The sequence below is a fragment of the Phyllostomus discolor genome, chromosome X (assembly GCF_004126475.2).
Source record: "Phyllostomus discolor isolate MPI-MPIP mPhyDis1 chromosome X, mPhyDis1.pri.v3, whole genome shotgun sequence".
In the NCBI taxonomy this organism is placed as follows: domain Eukaryota; kingdom Metazoa; phylum Chordata; class Mammalia; order Chiroptera; family Phyllostomidae; genus Phyllostomus; species Phyllostomus discolor.
This window is the reverse complement of record NC_050198.1, coordinates 25085070-25099897: the sequence shown is the minus strand read 5'-3', so window position 1 is coordinate 25099897 and position 14828 is coordinate 25085070. Positions and strand designations below refer to the sequence as shown.

The following is a 14828-nucleotide window of genomic DNA, read 5'->3' as shown; positions in this document are numbered from 1 at the left end:
TCTTTAATTAGATGTTTATTCTGAAATTATGATACCTCAATTATATTAACTAACCAGTAGTTTCCTTTTTAATTAGACCCTGCTTTAATTTTTTTGGAATAATGGAAAAGGAGCTAGGACAACTCTTGCTTTCAAGTAAAACTGTGACTGAGTGGCAAACTCAGCCAGACATCTTGGTGCAGTGGTGTACCAAGTACTGTGGGATTCTGAGGACTTCCACTTCTCTGGGATCCAGCAGAAGGAAAGTTTTAGAAGATTCACCTAATAAGCTCTACCAAAGAAACAAAACAAGCATACCAAATACAGTCTTCTATTAGGCTCCAAGCATCCTGACATAGCAAATTTTTGCATATTTGTTTCAAATCTTTTAAAAGTCCCATTACTGATACTTAAGACTCTTTATCCCACCCAGAAATTGAACTGTCAAACATTAAATATAAGCAACATATGTGTAACTAACTGAAAACGGCCTGTTTGTCACATTTCTCCCCTTGTTTTCTATTTTATACTCTAGGTGTAAGAAGGAAAAGCTGAGCAATACAGCTGTCACACCAGGACAACTGCTGTCATTATGGTAATTTTTTCCCTCATTGGCTACACTAACTTGGTGTGAAGCCATGCTAAATGTTACAGCATAACTATAGCTTCAAAATGATTAACCTAATATCAGAATAAAAAGGCAATGAAAAAGATCTAGAAACAATGTTACATCACCAATTTTCCACATCAACCAAATAATTTAAAGGTTACCAGTCTTACATTGATCATAATAAAACTGACTCCAGTGGCAAAGAATTAACATGAACCTATTGGTGTGGTTGACATGGATGGGCTCTGTTTTGTTGGTTTATTTGTGTGTGTGTGCGTGTGTGTGCGCGTGTGTGTGTTTGTAAAGGAGTTGATCCAACTGCCATGAGGCAGGCAACACTGGCTGCAGAGTGCAATGGGTATAACAAGAAAATTAACTTTTGTAGTTTTTGTAGATTTGTGAGTCTCATCAAGAAAAAAGTTTCTTGCTTAAGAATTAACAGTCAAACATTAATATACTATATACACCTTTGCCATTTACACATTAGCATCAGGCCATTTATTACAAAACACTATACACTTTCCACTGCAGGCGGGTTATATATGGACAGCAAATTTCTGCAGATAAGACAGTGAATAAACTCTCCACTCCATGTTGATTAGGAATAGTTTTTTTAAATATTAGCCAGACACAGAAAAAGGTTGGACTGTAAGGCCTGGGTGCACAGTCTTGATGGAACCAGTTAGTTATGTGCATTTCACTGATCCTTTGTCTGAGGTGGGGATACTTCTTCACTGCCTTCGTAATTTTCTTGTGCTCGTTGGCCAGTTCTCTGAGGGTTGTTCATGTGATGTGCTGCTGGGCCTGTATATGGCTGTCCATGCACGTGGTTATTCTGGGAGGGAAAGATAGGCATGTTAAATCTTTTTTGTATTAATCTTAAACTTAATAATCATGGGCTACAGTTTTGTGAGAATGTAATCACTTCCTTCATCCCCAAAGACTTCCAAGTAATAAAAATGGTTGGTCTAATGGTGGAAAAAAAAAGGGGGGGGGGGTCCTAAAATAGAGAAGCTAGCCTAAATGCAAATGCCAAAGCTGCAAATAAGAACAGTGCAGGTCTGTATAAATCTGTGGTGAAAGTGATTTTTAGAGCCAAAAATTATTTAGATCTAAGTCTGACAAATAAGGAATCACAGCCCATTGTTGCTTGTGGTCAGAACATTCACAATGATTTGTGAGCCAGAGCACATCTATGCTGACTCTTCCAAGCACCTTGACATTTCCATATGCTTAAATCTAATAACCGTATGAAGGAAGTATCCCTGAGCTCGCTGAATAGACACCATAAGCAAATCTCACCCTCCTGAGCTAAACAAATTCATGGAATGGAAGTTTATCATGGAAATTAAATGGTGGCAGACACGTCCAAGGAATATTGTGGGGACTTGATCCCTTTATGAATCTTGTGATATATAAATGTATGGCAATGGCAACTAGTAGACAACAGAATAATATTGGAATGGTGATAATACAAGGCAATAGTATCATCACGTTAGAAGCCTTGGAATGAGTACAAATAATGGCTGTGTTCACCAGAGAAATCAATCGCTTCTACATCTCCTGTTTTACTACAATATAAAAATCGAGCCTTGTACATTTTCACATTGAACATTTGTTAAATAAACCTTTGTATCAAAAAAATTAATCATGAGATCTGCATGAGCAATAACCCTGAACACAGAACGATGCTAATGAAAAACAAAACAATGTGGAAGAAGCATGATTAATACATGAGCTCTCTCAGTATGAATTTTGTTCCTTAACCTTTAATCTCTGAAGCTTCACTTTTCTGTACATTCCCATCAGCCAAGATATCTGCATTTACATTTTATAATTTGTATTATGAAAATAAGTGTCAAATAGGTATTTTCTAACTATTCAACATTCTACTTCCACCCTGAAACAGAAGAAATACATGGCTTTCTTAGCCTTATAGACTAAGAGTAACAGGAAGTGTCACAATCCTTTGTACTAAATAAATACTATCATTTTATGTTGACATGAATTATCACAGCTTCACCAACTTTCAATACTAGTAAAAGAGGGGCACCTATTTGACCAGGAAAACACCACAGAGGCAAATTCAGACATGCCACATCATGACTCCACTCTAACCATTTCTTTTTTTGATTATGCCCCCCTCTAAAGCTAGTCTAGGTGATCCCTCTATTACTTTACAGTCACCCCCCCCCCCCCCTTCAAAAGAAGAAAAACCAACCATTCTTAAAATACAGCATAAAAATTGGTTCTAGGGAATAGAAACACAAACTGACCCCTATTTACCTGTTGATATTGAGATCCCGGTGAATGGGGGTATAATGGGGCATCTTCAGGAGGAGGCGACTCATGCTCATCTGGGGCATCTTGGTCATCTGGCTCCTAATTTTAAATATTTAAAGACAAAGAATTATGTAGGCAAATTCAAGTTTGTTTTTATTTTTTTCTATTTGAAATAAATTTTAAAAAATAAACTAACAACTTTTACTGCAGATAAATTAAAGCAACGGAAAAAAAAAAAACCACCCCAATTTGGGTTCTCTTAGAAATACTATATGTCAAGCAATTTTACAGAAACTTGAAGAAGGATCTCTCAATTAAGATCGCCATGTAGTAAACATTTAAACAAACAACACGTCAACATAATTTTTAACACTATCATTAATACATAATAAACACTGGCCTATAAAGTAAAGAATTACTTTGCTTTCTTCCATTTCTATCTGCTGCACACTGGTGGCTTTTTTTACCTCCTCTGGACAGAGTTCACAAGCTTTTGCAAGTGTCATCCTAGCACTATGTGATCTCTCCAAGAAATAACCATTTGATGTTTCATTGCTTTGAACTGGAGGAGACCAATTGTTGTAAGTATACTGAGGATTGCCAGTGTATGGTCGTCTTTCAAGTTCATCTCCAAGCCATTCCACGGCCCAGGTCCACTTTCTTTTAAGATCTCCATTGCCCTTCAAAAGAAAATAAAACTATATATGCAAAAGGTTTCAGAATAGTTTTCAAAGTTAGCTTAAAACAACTCCAAATTCTAATGACAGGAGAAAGGGTGGGCAGAGGGAGAAAAAAAGGGAGAGAAACATCCATTAGTTGCTTCTTGTACATGTACCAATTTAGGATTAAAACTGCAACACAGGCATGTGCCCAGACTGGGAATGGAACTAGCAGCCTTTTGCTTTGTGGAATAATGACAACTGAGCCACACCAGTCAGGGCGATTCTATTCTTTTAAAACAGATTCCTTAATTCTGATTCAGATTTCTGCAAAACTGTAAGAAAAAAACCCTCACCTGCAAAATCTGGTAAGCAACAGGACAATTGCTAAAGAGAGCCACCATACATTTAATACACTGGTATGCTCTTTTTTGATAGTGATTCTTAGAGCGCTGGATTGTGTCAAATAGCCCATCTCGATCATCTGGGATTCCTTTAAGTGCATTATGAATTCTGAAAGAAAACCAGATATAAAATAAAAATTTCTAAAATCAAATAGCAGCTAAGATTTATTGAGTACCTACTATGTACCACACAGTATCATGGGTAGTTAGCAAACCCTTGAATAGATGAGAAAATGGGTGAAGAGAAATTAAATAGCTTGCTTAGCACTGTGTTCTTACCAACTTATTACCAATCAAAAATGATGTTATGTCTGTTAATTCGAGTACATGACCAGAAGTGACACTAAGAGTAATAAAATTAAAATTAACCAGCAATTAAGTTTATGGCTATTGTACTTAAGAATTTACTTCAAGTGAGTTCCTTTTGTAATACAGCATTTCTGAAGGTTAAGTTAGAATTCAGTGACCATGAAACAGTAATATAATTTGGAAGTACAGAATTAATTTGAATTCTAATGATGAGAATACATGGCAGGCAAAGCAATTTTTACCAGCAATACTACAATTTGGCTGATTTGTAAAGAATGGAAAATTTCATTTCAGCTCCTGCCAAACTACAACAGGACAATATGTAGTCTATGATTTTTTGTTCTTCCCCCAAATAAACAATTTAAAAAATGATTGTGGGGCAAAAATGCACCTTGTTCAAAACCACTTGCTAGTAAACCAAATGTGGCATACACATACAGTGGAATATTATTCAGTCTAAAAAAGGTGTAAAATTGTGTAACATGTTACACTAATGAGCCCTGAAGACACATTAAGGTAAGTGAAATAAGCCAAAATAAAACAACAAATAAGTATATGATTCTGCTTATATGAGGTACTTAGAATAGCCAAAATCAGAGAAAGAATAGTGGTTACTAGAGGGTGTGTCTTTACCATTATCACTTGTTTTAATCAAACAAGTGAGAGTTAAGATGTGACTAATTGGTTTAAAGCTATAAATGTATACAATAATTTTATTTAATTAATTTTATTATCCTCACCTGAGGACTTTTTTCCCCATTGCTTTTTAGAGAGAGAAAGGAGAGAAAGAAACATGGATTGGATGCCCCCTGTACATGTGCGGACCAGGGATGTAATAAGCACCTGGACCTTGCCTGGACTGGAAAAGGCACCAGCAACTTAGGTATGTGCCCTGACTGGGAACTGAACTCACAACTTTTCAGTTACGGGATGATGCTCCAACCAAGCAACACTGGCTAGAGCTGCTTACGATAATTTTAAAAAAGATTTATTTTTAGAGAGAAGGGGAAAAGAGGGAGAAAGGGAGTGAAACATTGATGTACAAGAGGAACATCCACTGGGATGTGTGAGTTACCTCTCACACATCCCAACCAAGGATCTAGCCCACAACCCAGGCATGTGCCCTGACTGGGAATCAACCCAGTGACCTTTCCAGTTTTCAGGTCAGCACTTAATCCACTGAGCCACATCAGCCAGGGCAAAACCAATTCTTAACAAAACTTTCAAATCCTTTGATCATATTTTGAGAAAGGTACTGGACAATACAAAAAAAGTAACTAGAGTTTTAGAACTACTAAATTCTGTATATTGTGAATACTGGTTCCAGTTTAACACTATTTTTATAACATTAATTCAATTGTTTGAAATCTATGATGGGTATTTGGAGATAATTTGAAAATATGAATTAATGAATTCTGGCATTTGCAATCTCCATTAAGATTTAAGACTGTATTTTAAGCATTTTCTTATTAGAGAACTGTTTTCAAGTTCATTTTAATTATTATACTGAGAGTTGATCTGTTATATAGATCTTGAATGGTTTCCCCTCGAAAAACTATATGCTATTGTCCATGTGGGTAGGAAATTTGTAAGATCTGGTGGAGTTGTCAACTAATTGCATAGTTTATAATTATTGTATAACTAACTCCTGGGATTAAAGATGATATATTAAATAAGCCTTTATGGTAAAAAACCTAATGGAAGAATTCTGGAAGAACCTTGAGGGACAGTTAAGGTGGATAAAAGTTCTAAAAAAACCAAACCTCTAAACTTTTCACATACATACTGGAAAACTAGTTAGAGTTGATGCTCATTCACAGATTCCGTATTGGCAATTTTGCCTACTTGCGGAACTTTGTAATGGGGCGGAGGGGGGACGACGACGGACGGACGGGACAGCTCCAAAACAAAATGAAATGACATTCACTGGTGCTTGCTTTCAAGGTCATGAGTAGAGTGGCAACAAATTTAATTTGCCCAACACACATTCCCAGCTGAAGTGGAATAGAAGGGCACTCTCTTGTTTTAGCTCTCGATGTAATGTAAACAAATGTCCCTTCTACCATCTATTTAGTGATACCTTTTCCACATTTTTGTTGACTTCACTATTTAAAATGACTTCCAAATGTTATTTTTTTTAAAATATTTATTTATTTATTTGAGAGAGAGAGAGAGAGAGAGAGAGAGAGAGAGAGAGAGAGAGAGAGAGAGAGAGAGAGAGAGAGATATCAATGTGCGGTTGCTGGGGGTTATGGCCTGCAACCCAGGAATGTACCCTGGCTGGGAATTGAACCTGGGACACTTTGGTTCCCAGCCCACGCTCAATCCACTGAGCTTCGCCAGCCAGGGCTTCCCCCAGCCCCAAATGTTATTTTATGTGACTAATCCTAAAACTCAAATAATCTTAATCCTAAAATAAGCCTAGGGAATTATTAACAAAATTAAAATATTTACCAAAAGCCTATGCTAGTTTTTCATTCATTAAAAACAAATCAATTCAAAGACAAAAGTTAGTATATTAAGTATTCAAGTTGGGCAATGAAAAAAGATTAAAAATGAAATAAAATATAAGAGGGGAACTTTTTATTCAGTCTTATCTTATGTTTCAGTTAAAATAAAGCATTTATCAGATCTCCGAGGTGTTAAAAAATGTGTTGACTAGCAAGTTAAATTAATCTAAAAGTTGGGCAAGTAACAAAAAAGGATATCTACCTGTGAGTCTGCCAAGAGTCCTCAATCAGTAAGATTTGCAAAAGCAGATCCAAATAGGGTCGGAGTTCGTAAGTGTAGGAATATGCAACCTAAAAACACATAAGACACAGTGAACAACCTTTTAAAAAGAATACCAAATCAAATCATAGAGACGTATAGATGTTTATTTTCTTTTAACCTGCCAGAGAAGTTCACTGAGGACAGTAGATGAAAATTGAGGATTCTCCCAGCAGCAAAAACGAAGCAATTTGACGGTTTCCTCTGAGTTACTGCAATCCTCAATGATTTTCTTCACATAACTTGTTCTCACAAATAAAATGTCTGCCACATTCTGCTGAATTGGCATTATAGGTTGTGATAAATTAGGATCACCAAAAGGATTGGGCAGAGGAGGATTACCTAGAATAAAGATTTGTCATCCATGAGAAACTAATAGGCTCCTTCACAATAATACATAGCTTCCTTCCAAAATACACACAGAATATGGATTTTTAAGTTCTAGAAAAACAGCATAAACCTCCAGGGTCTTTGTTTTATATTTAAACATCTTCAGAATTACTTTTAATCAGGTACTATATATGCCCAGCAGTATATTAAAACCACTGTAAAGAATGGAGCATTTGACTTACCATTGATTGAAGACTGCATTCTTGATGAGACATTGCAACAGCGGATCAGCTGTGACACTACTGAGTATAATTTGCCTAATTCAGCATACTGGTATTTGATTGGAGGACCTGGGCCTTCATCTAAAGACACAAGCATAAAGGTGGCAGGTACGCTCAATTTCAGAAGCTGTGTCTTCTCTGCCACACCTACAATGAAGAGGGAAGAGAGAAGAATTATATGAGGAAAGAATTAAGATGGCATGGGTTTCATAAAAAGTAGTTATCCAAAATATTTTCTAGCACCCTGGCTGGCGCAGCTCAGTGGATTGAGCACGGGCTGCGAACCAAAGTGTCGCAGGTTTGATTCCCAGTCAGGGCACATGCCTGGGTTGCAGGCCACGGCCCCCACAAACTGCACATTGATGTCTCTGTCTCTCTCTCATCTCCCTCCCTTCCCTCTCTAAAAATAAATAAAATCTTAAAAAAGTATTTTCTATAATTTTTTATGATAAGAGATTTAACCAGAACAGAAAATCTTCTGAGTATTGGATTTAAGAATTAAAATGGTTCAACAGTGACCATGACATTCCAATCACACCGGGCATAAAGATGATGAATACTTTTTGTATGTATGGCCTGGAGAGTCTGGGGGAGTAGGGATGCTGTTAGGAGAAGATAAACACTAATAAAAACAAAACAAAAGAAAACAAAACTCCTCCGAGTTCCCATGTCAGGTTATCTTCTCAAACTGTATGCCTTCCCTAGACAATCAAACCCACTCTGATGGCTTCAAGTTCCAGCTATTTTCATTCAGATAATTCCAAAATATTTCCAGAGAAGTATCTTACTGTTCTATCTAATATCTCTATTTGGGTGTTATATAGGCTTAAACTCAATGCCCAAACTGAACTCATCATCATACTTCCCCTATCCATGTTCTTCCCCCCGTTTTCCCTTACAGTACAATGCACCACTATCCACTGTTTGTCAAACTGGAATCCTAGGCACCATTCTTAACCTCTTTAACGCATTCCCTCTCCTGTATATCCAACCACCAAACCCTACCTCAAATAAAAGAGAACTAGAACCTGTCCACTTATATCCCCTTCACTGCCAGTATCCCAGCACAGGCACAACTATCTCTTCCTTATAGATAATTTTAACAATGTCTAGTCTTATCCCCCTGCAATCCATTATACACTGTATCCAGAGTGATCTTTCTAGAAAGTATGTCTACTCAAAACACTGCAACGGCTCATCAGTGCTCTAAGCATAAAGTCCAGAATCCCTCACACAAGGCTTATCAGAGAATACTGCTTACCATTCCTGACATCCCCATCTTACATCAATTTTAGGAGGACTGAATAACTTCCATTGTCTCCAACGAATCACCCTGAGTTTATTATAAGTCTTTGCATCAGCTGTTTACTCTGGATGGAAAACTCAACAAACCAATTCTCACATGAACTTCTCCATTAAGTCCTGAGTATTTCCATATCTGGTCAGGTACCCTTATGACCTACTTTTCACAGCACTCTGCATCTTCCCTATGATAATCAGTAACACACCTTTTGGCAATTACCATTTTATTTGCCTCTATGCCCCATTAGGCAATAGACTCTTATTTATAGCCATATTCCAAGAAATATAATAAATACAGGCGCACAATCTCCTATCTGAAATCCTGAGATTCAAAAAGCTCTTATAAATGAATGCATGAATACATGAATGAATGGAAAGTATCAATATGCATTTGGTGGAAAAAATCTGGCCTGAACTGACAAGAGACTATGTATAGTCTTTACTTCCCAGTGTGAGTATTCATGTTTTACTGTAGAAATATTAATGTGTACAATTAAGGTACCGTCTTGGTGCCAGCTACAGGCATGTTACACAATGCAGGTTATATGCACTGCCTTACCTTTCTTAAATCCAAACAATTCAGACCCCTAAAGCATACATGGCCTTAGTATTTCATAGTAAACTTTGTAGACCTGTATTTGTCTTTAGTAGTAAACTTTTAAATTAGATTACATTATGAACCAATGATGTATGCTTTGTGAACGGGCAATATCTAAAAAGGCAGTTAAACAAAATAGGATTTTTGTGACTGCCTAAATTTGGTATTTCTAAGTTTGAAATATAGATTCCACTTATGCTTATTTGTATTATCTTCCTTCTCAACTACAAATAATCAAACATCTCCAGTATGGAAAGGTGATAGAAAATACAATAGCCCTGGCTGGTTTAGCTCAGTGGATTGAGCGCGGGCTGGGAACCAAAGTGTCCCAGGTTCGATTCCCAGCCAGGGTACATTCCTGGGTTGCAGGCCATAACCCCCAGCAACCGTACATTGATGTTTCTCTCTCTCTCTCCCTCCCTCCCTTCCCTCTCTAAAAAATAAATAAAATTAAAAAAAAAAAAAGAAATCTAAATTATTAAAAAAAAAAAGAAAAAAAAGAAAATACAATGAACCACAAAAACAGGAAGTGCAATGTTAAAAAGGACATATATCAACTGGTGATTAGTAAGTTCAAAAAAACCCAGAATGACAGGGATATTTGGTTACAGAACATAATTTTGGACGTAAGGGCTTAAATTTTTTTTAAACTTTGTACTAATACCCAACTGATATATAATTTCAACCTTAGGAAACGTATCCCCATCAGCCAAGTAACAAACACCAAATGACAATGGAAGGATTTTCTTTATCATACTCCTCTAACTACCCATCTATTTTTTTCATTCAACAAACATTTATTAAGTACTACCGTAAAAATTTGATTATCAAAAACGAAGTATAATACAGCATAGCATACTTTTTCAAGGCAAGTATTATAGAATAACTGAACAAAAAAAGAGCAGGTGATGTTAGAAAGAGCAGCTTACTTTTAGAATAGTATTGTTATACAGAGGTAATAAATAACATATAAACAAAGACTTATATATGAATAAACCCTATACTCAAACTTAAGGAAATATATACACAACCTGGGGACCTTTTGAAAATGTGGATTCCTTATACTAGCTTTCAGAATTCCAGTTAGGTTGATTAGAACAGGGCCTAGGAATCAGTATTTTCTTTTTCTTTTTTTTTTAAGATTTTATTTATTTTTAGAGAGGGAAGGGAGGGAGATAGAGAGAGAGAGAAACATCAATGTGCAGTTGCTGGGGGTCATGGCCTGCAACCCAGGCATGTGCCCTGACTGGGAATCGAACCTGCGACACTTTGGTTCGCAGCCCACGCTCAATCCACTGAGCTACACCAGCCAGGGCAGGAATCAGTATTTTAAAAAAAACCAGACAGATCTGGCACCATCACTTTAGGAGATAAAATAGGATTAAAACACAGATTCTGACCTATGTCTTCTTACTGCAGAGGTAACACACATGCCTAACTATAATACGCAAGGTGAAAAGTGCAGTGGAAAAACAAAAGTTTAAAATAAGATGCATAATAGGTTTTATGGAATACTTTATCTATTTTAGACTGAATTATATCTTATCACATGACTTAAATGACTTCACCATTTAATACATTTAAACAGAATTATGAGAAGTTAAATCCTTACCTAAATTGGCATACATTACAAACAGGTTGAAATACTGCTGTAAATGACGCCCATGCTCTGAAACTTCCCTTCTCAAGAGATTTAGTACTGCTCTTAGTAAGTGATCACTCAGGCTTAAGTTGTCATAAGCCTGTAATGGATAAAATATTAGTTGTTTTACAGAAAAAAGGTTCAGGTATGATGTAATTCTATTCACACAGAAAAGGGATATGCACACATATATGTTCAATACAGGCAGAAGTTTCTGGAAAGACTAATGACAAAAGTGATTAAAAAGGGTTGCTTGTTAGAAAAGGGAATGAAGATCCAAGGTAGATTTCATAATAGAACCTTCACACTATGCTAATTTTTTTTTAAAAGTCTATTTTTAAAAATCTTTAAGAATAATCTATGTAACATGAAATGTATCATTAAGCCACTACATGTAAATGAATCAACAGAGAAAATTCCAGTTTTTAAAGAGCTAATAATCACTACTCATTGTTGTGAAGTACTTAATGGAATCCATAGACATCAGACTGCATGGTGTGCATGCATGTGTACACATTTGTGTGGTAAATATATAAAACAGATGTGCATATATTTGTGACTTCAAATTCCAAGGAACAGAATTAATTTGTAAATATTTAATCATTAGGAAAAACAAAACAAAACTGGGCAATTACCTGACTAGAAGGTCCAGGAGATGCAAAAGGTGAAGGACATGGCCCATCTTGCAAGGAAAAATGTGCAATAAAAACGATAAGTTTTGCAAATGCACCCCTTACTTCTGCACTAGGGCATTCCAATAGGTATTCAGAAAAGCGATTTGACACATTAAAAAGGACATTATGAGCAAACCAAAAACGTACATTCTTGCTGTGACGAAGAAGAATACACAATGCATCATACCTAAAGCAAAACAGAAAAAAAATCTATGAATATCAACTCAGTAACATGTTCCCTATAGTATAGGGATGGGTTTCTACAAAACGTAGAAACTAGTACTAATATTAAAATGACAGGTAAGTACTATGACTTGCTTTATTCTCAGAGTGACAAGAGTCAAAATCTTGTATAGTTCTCTATAAACCTACCACCCAACTCTTTCTAGGTTGAATGACAAAATAATACCCGCCTTTCCCTTAGACATCTTACCCCAGGATAAGTAAATAAAAATTGTTAAATCAAGGTATTATAGCAGCCTTTATACTTTCACCATTAGAAACACAGTACACTCATTTTAATTTTTTGCCCTTTTAATCTATGGCAGAATTTAATCTAGGGAAGTTAAAGTGTAGTATTTTCCTAATAAAATAGTTTAGACTTTTAACTATCACCCTGTAATCTTTCACAGGGGATGTCAAAGATAGTATAAAACAGTAGAACTAGAAGCCTGCTTCTAAACAATAGAAGGTTATGTTTAATCTAAATAATTGCCGTTATTTTTTTAAGATTTTACTTGTTTATTTTTAGACAGAGGGAAAGAGAGGGAGAAAGAGAGGGAGCGAAACATCAATGTGTGGTTGCCTCTCACATGTCCCCAACTGGGGATCTGGCCCGCAACTCAGGCATGCAGCCTGACTGGGAATGGAACCAGCAACCCTTTAGTTCACAGGTCGGTGCTCAATCCATTAATCCACATCAGCCAGGGCTAAATAATTATTTTAATATGATTTCTATTATTACTTCTAAGGGATTTTAAATTCTATATTCCAAATCTGACACAAGATTATCATGGCTTGGGAAAAAATAAACCAGTATATTAATAATTAATAATCAAGCTAAATGCTAGTGTAACAGAAATGAAAAATCCTAAGTAACATACCAATCACTGGCAGAGCCACGGACTACTTTCTTGGTGTGAAATCCCGTGGTAAAGAGGAACCTAGCAGCAAGCTGAATACTAATCATAGCGATTTCTTCTGCTTCAGGCAACAGGTGATCTTGCCCTATAAATAAAATGCAGGTATAAAAATCAAACTAATTTCTATGTCTAAACCCCATTTTCAAACATGTCTTCATTTCCAAATTTCAGAAGTCCCAACTTTGAAAAAACCCCTATTAGGCTACTCATGAAGTAATTCTTAATAGTTCTAGTCTAAAGCACATTTAAACTAATGCTTGAGTCAAAACCAAATTGTTATAATAAACAAAAGCTCCTGTTCTCAAATAGCAAGATGGTATGTATCACTCAAAGATATCAGTCTTCTGAAATAAGACTAAAACCAAACATAAAAAACAAACATGTTGATACCTGCTAAGAAATCCTGCAATAAAATAAGAGTTGTGCTTTATTATTAAGAAGCTAAATTTTTGATACTTTACCTGGAGGAGGATTTAGGTAAACACTATTACATGTAAGCAGTTTTTTCATAAACTGAAAATATTCCAGACTGTACTGCATTCGGTTATGCATGAACTGCACATTCTGTTTCCGTACACTTCTCTCAATGGCTGATGGCATAACAATCTGATGGGGTCTTGTGGCGACAGTAAGCTCTGATATGTATTTTGTCAACTCATCACCTTGGTCTATTGTGTCCAATCGCTCATAAAAAAGTATGTAAGCATTCCACCACCTTTTCTGGCGCCTATATGACATGCGTTTCATCATGTGATCAAATACTTCTCCCATGTACTCTCCACCAAAACACTGGTTTTTCATTTCTTCATCATCATCCATTTTGCACTCTGTTACATCTCCATCATCAAATTTATACCACCGATTTCTCTCACCATCTACACCATTTCTTTGAATGATATAAGAATAATAATGTCCCCCACTTGCTTGACCACTGTGTACAAGTACACCAACAAGCCTGTATTTCGTGCTTCCTGCTGTCTCACTTTCAGACTGTTCGTTCTGTTGTATTAACTGACTCTCTGGATTTACATTATCTCCTTCCAGCTTTGCAACACCTGCAACTGTGTAAGGTTCCATGTCCAGTTCTCGAGGAAATTCAAAATAATCATTGAACTTGATTGCACATTCTCTTTCCCAGTCATAGTCAAATCGTTTTAGTTGAATAGCAAGAACAGGCGGTAACTTTTTAATTAGCAACCGCTTTACAGTATCAACCTAAAATAAACAGAGCAAGTTACTAGATGCTCTCTTAGTCAATCCACTGCAAAAAACAAACTTTAAAATTATATTATTAAATTCTCTTAAGACATAAGTGTAAACAAATACATGATAAAAAACACAATCAAGGTAATTCTGTCGTAGTTGATATCTTAAAAAATATTAGCTAAAAAAATATTAGCTAAAACTAATATGAAAATAGCTGATGCCACTTGTTATAAATTGCAAAAATTAGTAATATAGACATTACTTGCTGCCTATTTTCTATATTGTCATTGTTATCTAACGATTATTACTTATTCGATACTGTTACTCTAATAAAGGTGTAGTTTTCTGCAAAGTGAACTGAAGAAAAACAGGAATAGCAGCTAGTATCGACTGGGTAATTAGGTACTGCCCAAGTATTATAGTAACATATTCCTATCCTCACAACCTTCTCAGGCAGGTACTATTGAATCTTAGGATGAAGGTTAGGAGCAGAAGAGAGACTGCCTCAAGTGCCAGAGCTGTGGGTAGTGGGCATAGTATGACTTCACAACTCACCATCGAAACCTCTAAACTTTAATACCTTTCTAAGCAGTGTGTAAGGTAAAAAAAACACAGGTGAGATCAATGTGAGAGTGTCTGG

At 36.0% G+C, this 14828-nt stretch overlaps 1 protein-coding gene and 1 pseudogene across 5 annotated transcripts in view; one reads left to right on the top strand and one right to left on the bottom strand.

Annotated features, from left to right (window-relative positions):
* Window positions 1–882: 882 nt before the first annotated feature.
* Window positions 883–14828, bottom strand: part of USP9X (ubiquitin specific peptidase 9 X-linked) — a 131142-nt gene continuing 117196 nt past the window's right edge. For 3 of the 5 annotated variants that reach the window (XM_036016409.1, XM_036016408.1, XM_028523347.2), the window contains exons 35-45: window positions 13444–14197; window positions 12944–13067; window positions 11802–12027; window positions 11137–11266; window positions 7586–7771; window positions 7135–7355; window positions 6957–7045; window positions 3888–4044; window positions 3292–3552; window positions 2876–2971; window positions 883–1424 (exon numbers count right to left, since the gene is read on the bottom strand). In XM_036016409.1, coding sequence (XP_035872302.1) covers window positions 1287–1424; window positions 2876–2971; window positions 3292–3552; window positions 3888–4044; window positions 6957–7045; window positions 7135–7355; window positions 7586–7771; window positions 11137–11266; window positions 11802–12027; window positions 12944–13067; window positions 13444–14197 — 2382 coding nt within the window. In that variant the 3' untranslated portion in view covers window positions 883–1286. The remainder of the gene's footprint in view (window positions 1425–2875; window positions 2972–3291; window positions 3553–3887; window positions 4045–6956; window positions 7046–7134; window positions 7356–7585; window positions 7772–11136; window positions 11267–11801; window positions 12028–12943; window positions 13068–13443; window positions 14198–14828) is intronic. The other 2 variants (XM_036016410.1, XM_036016411.1) reach the window with 1 other exon arrangement.
* LOC114504833 lies at window positions 1760–2127 on the top strand (annotated as a pseudogene).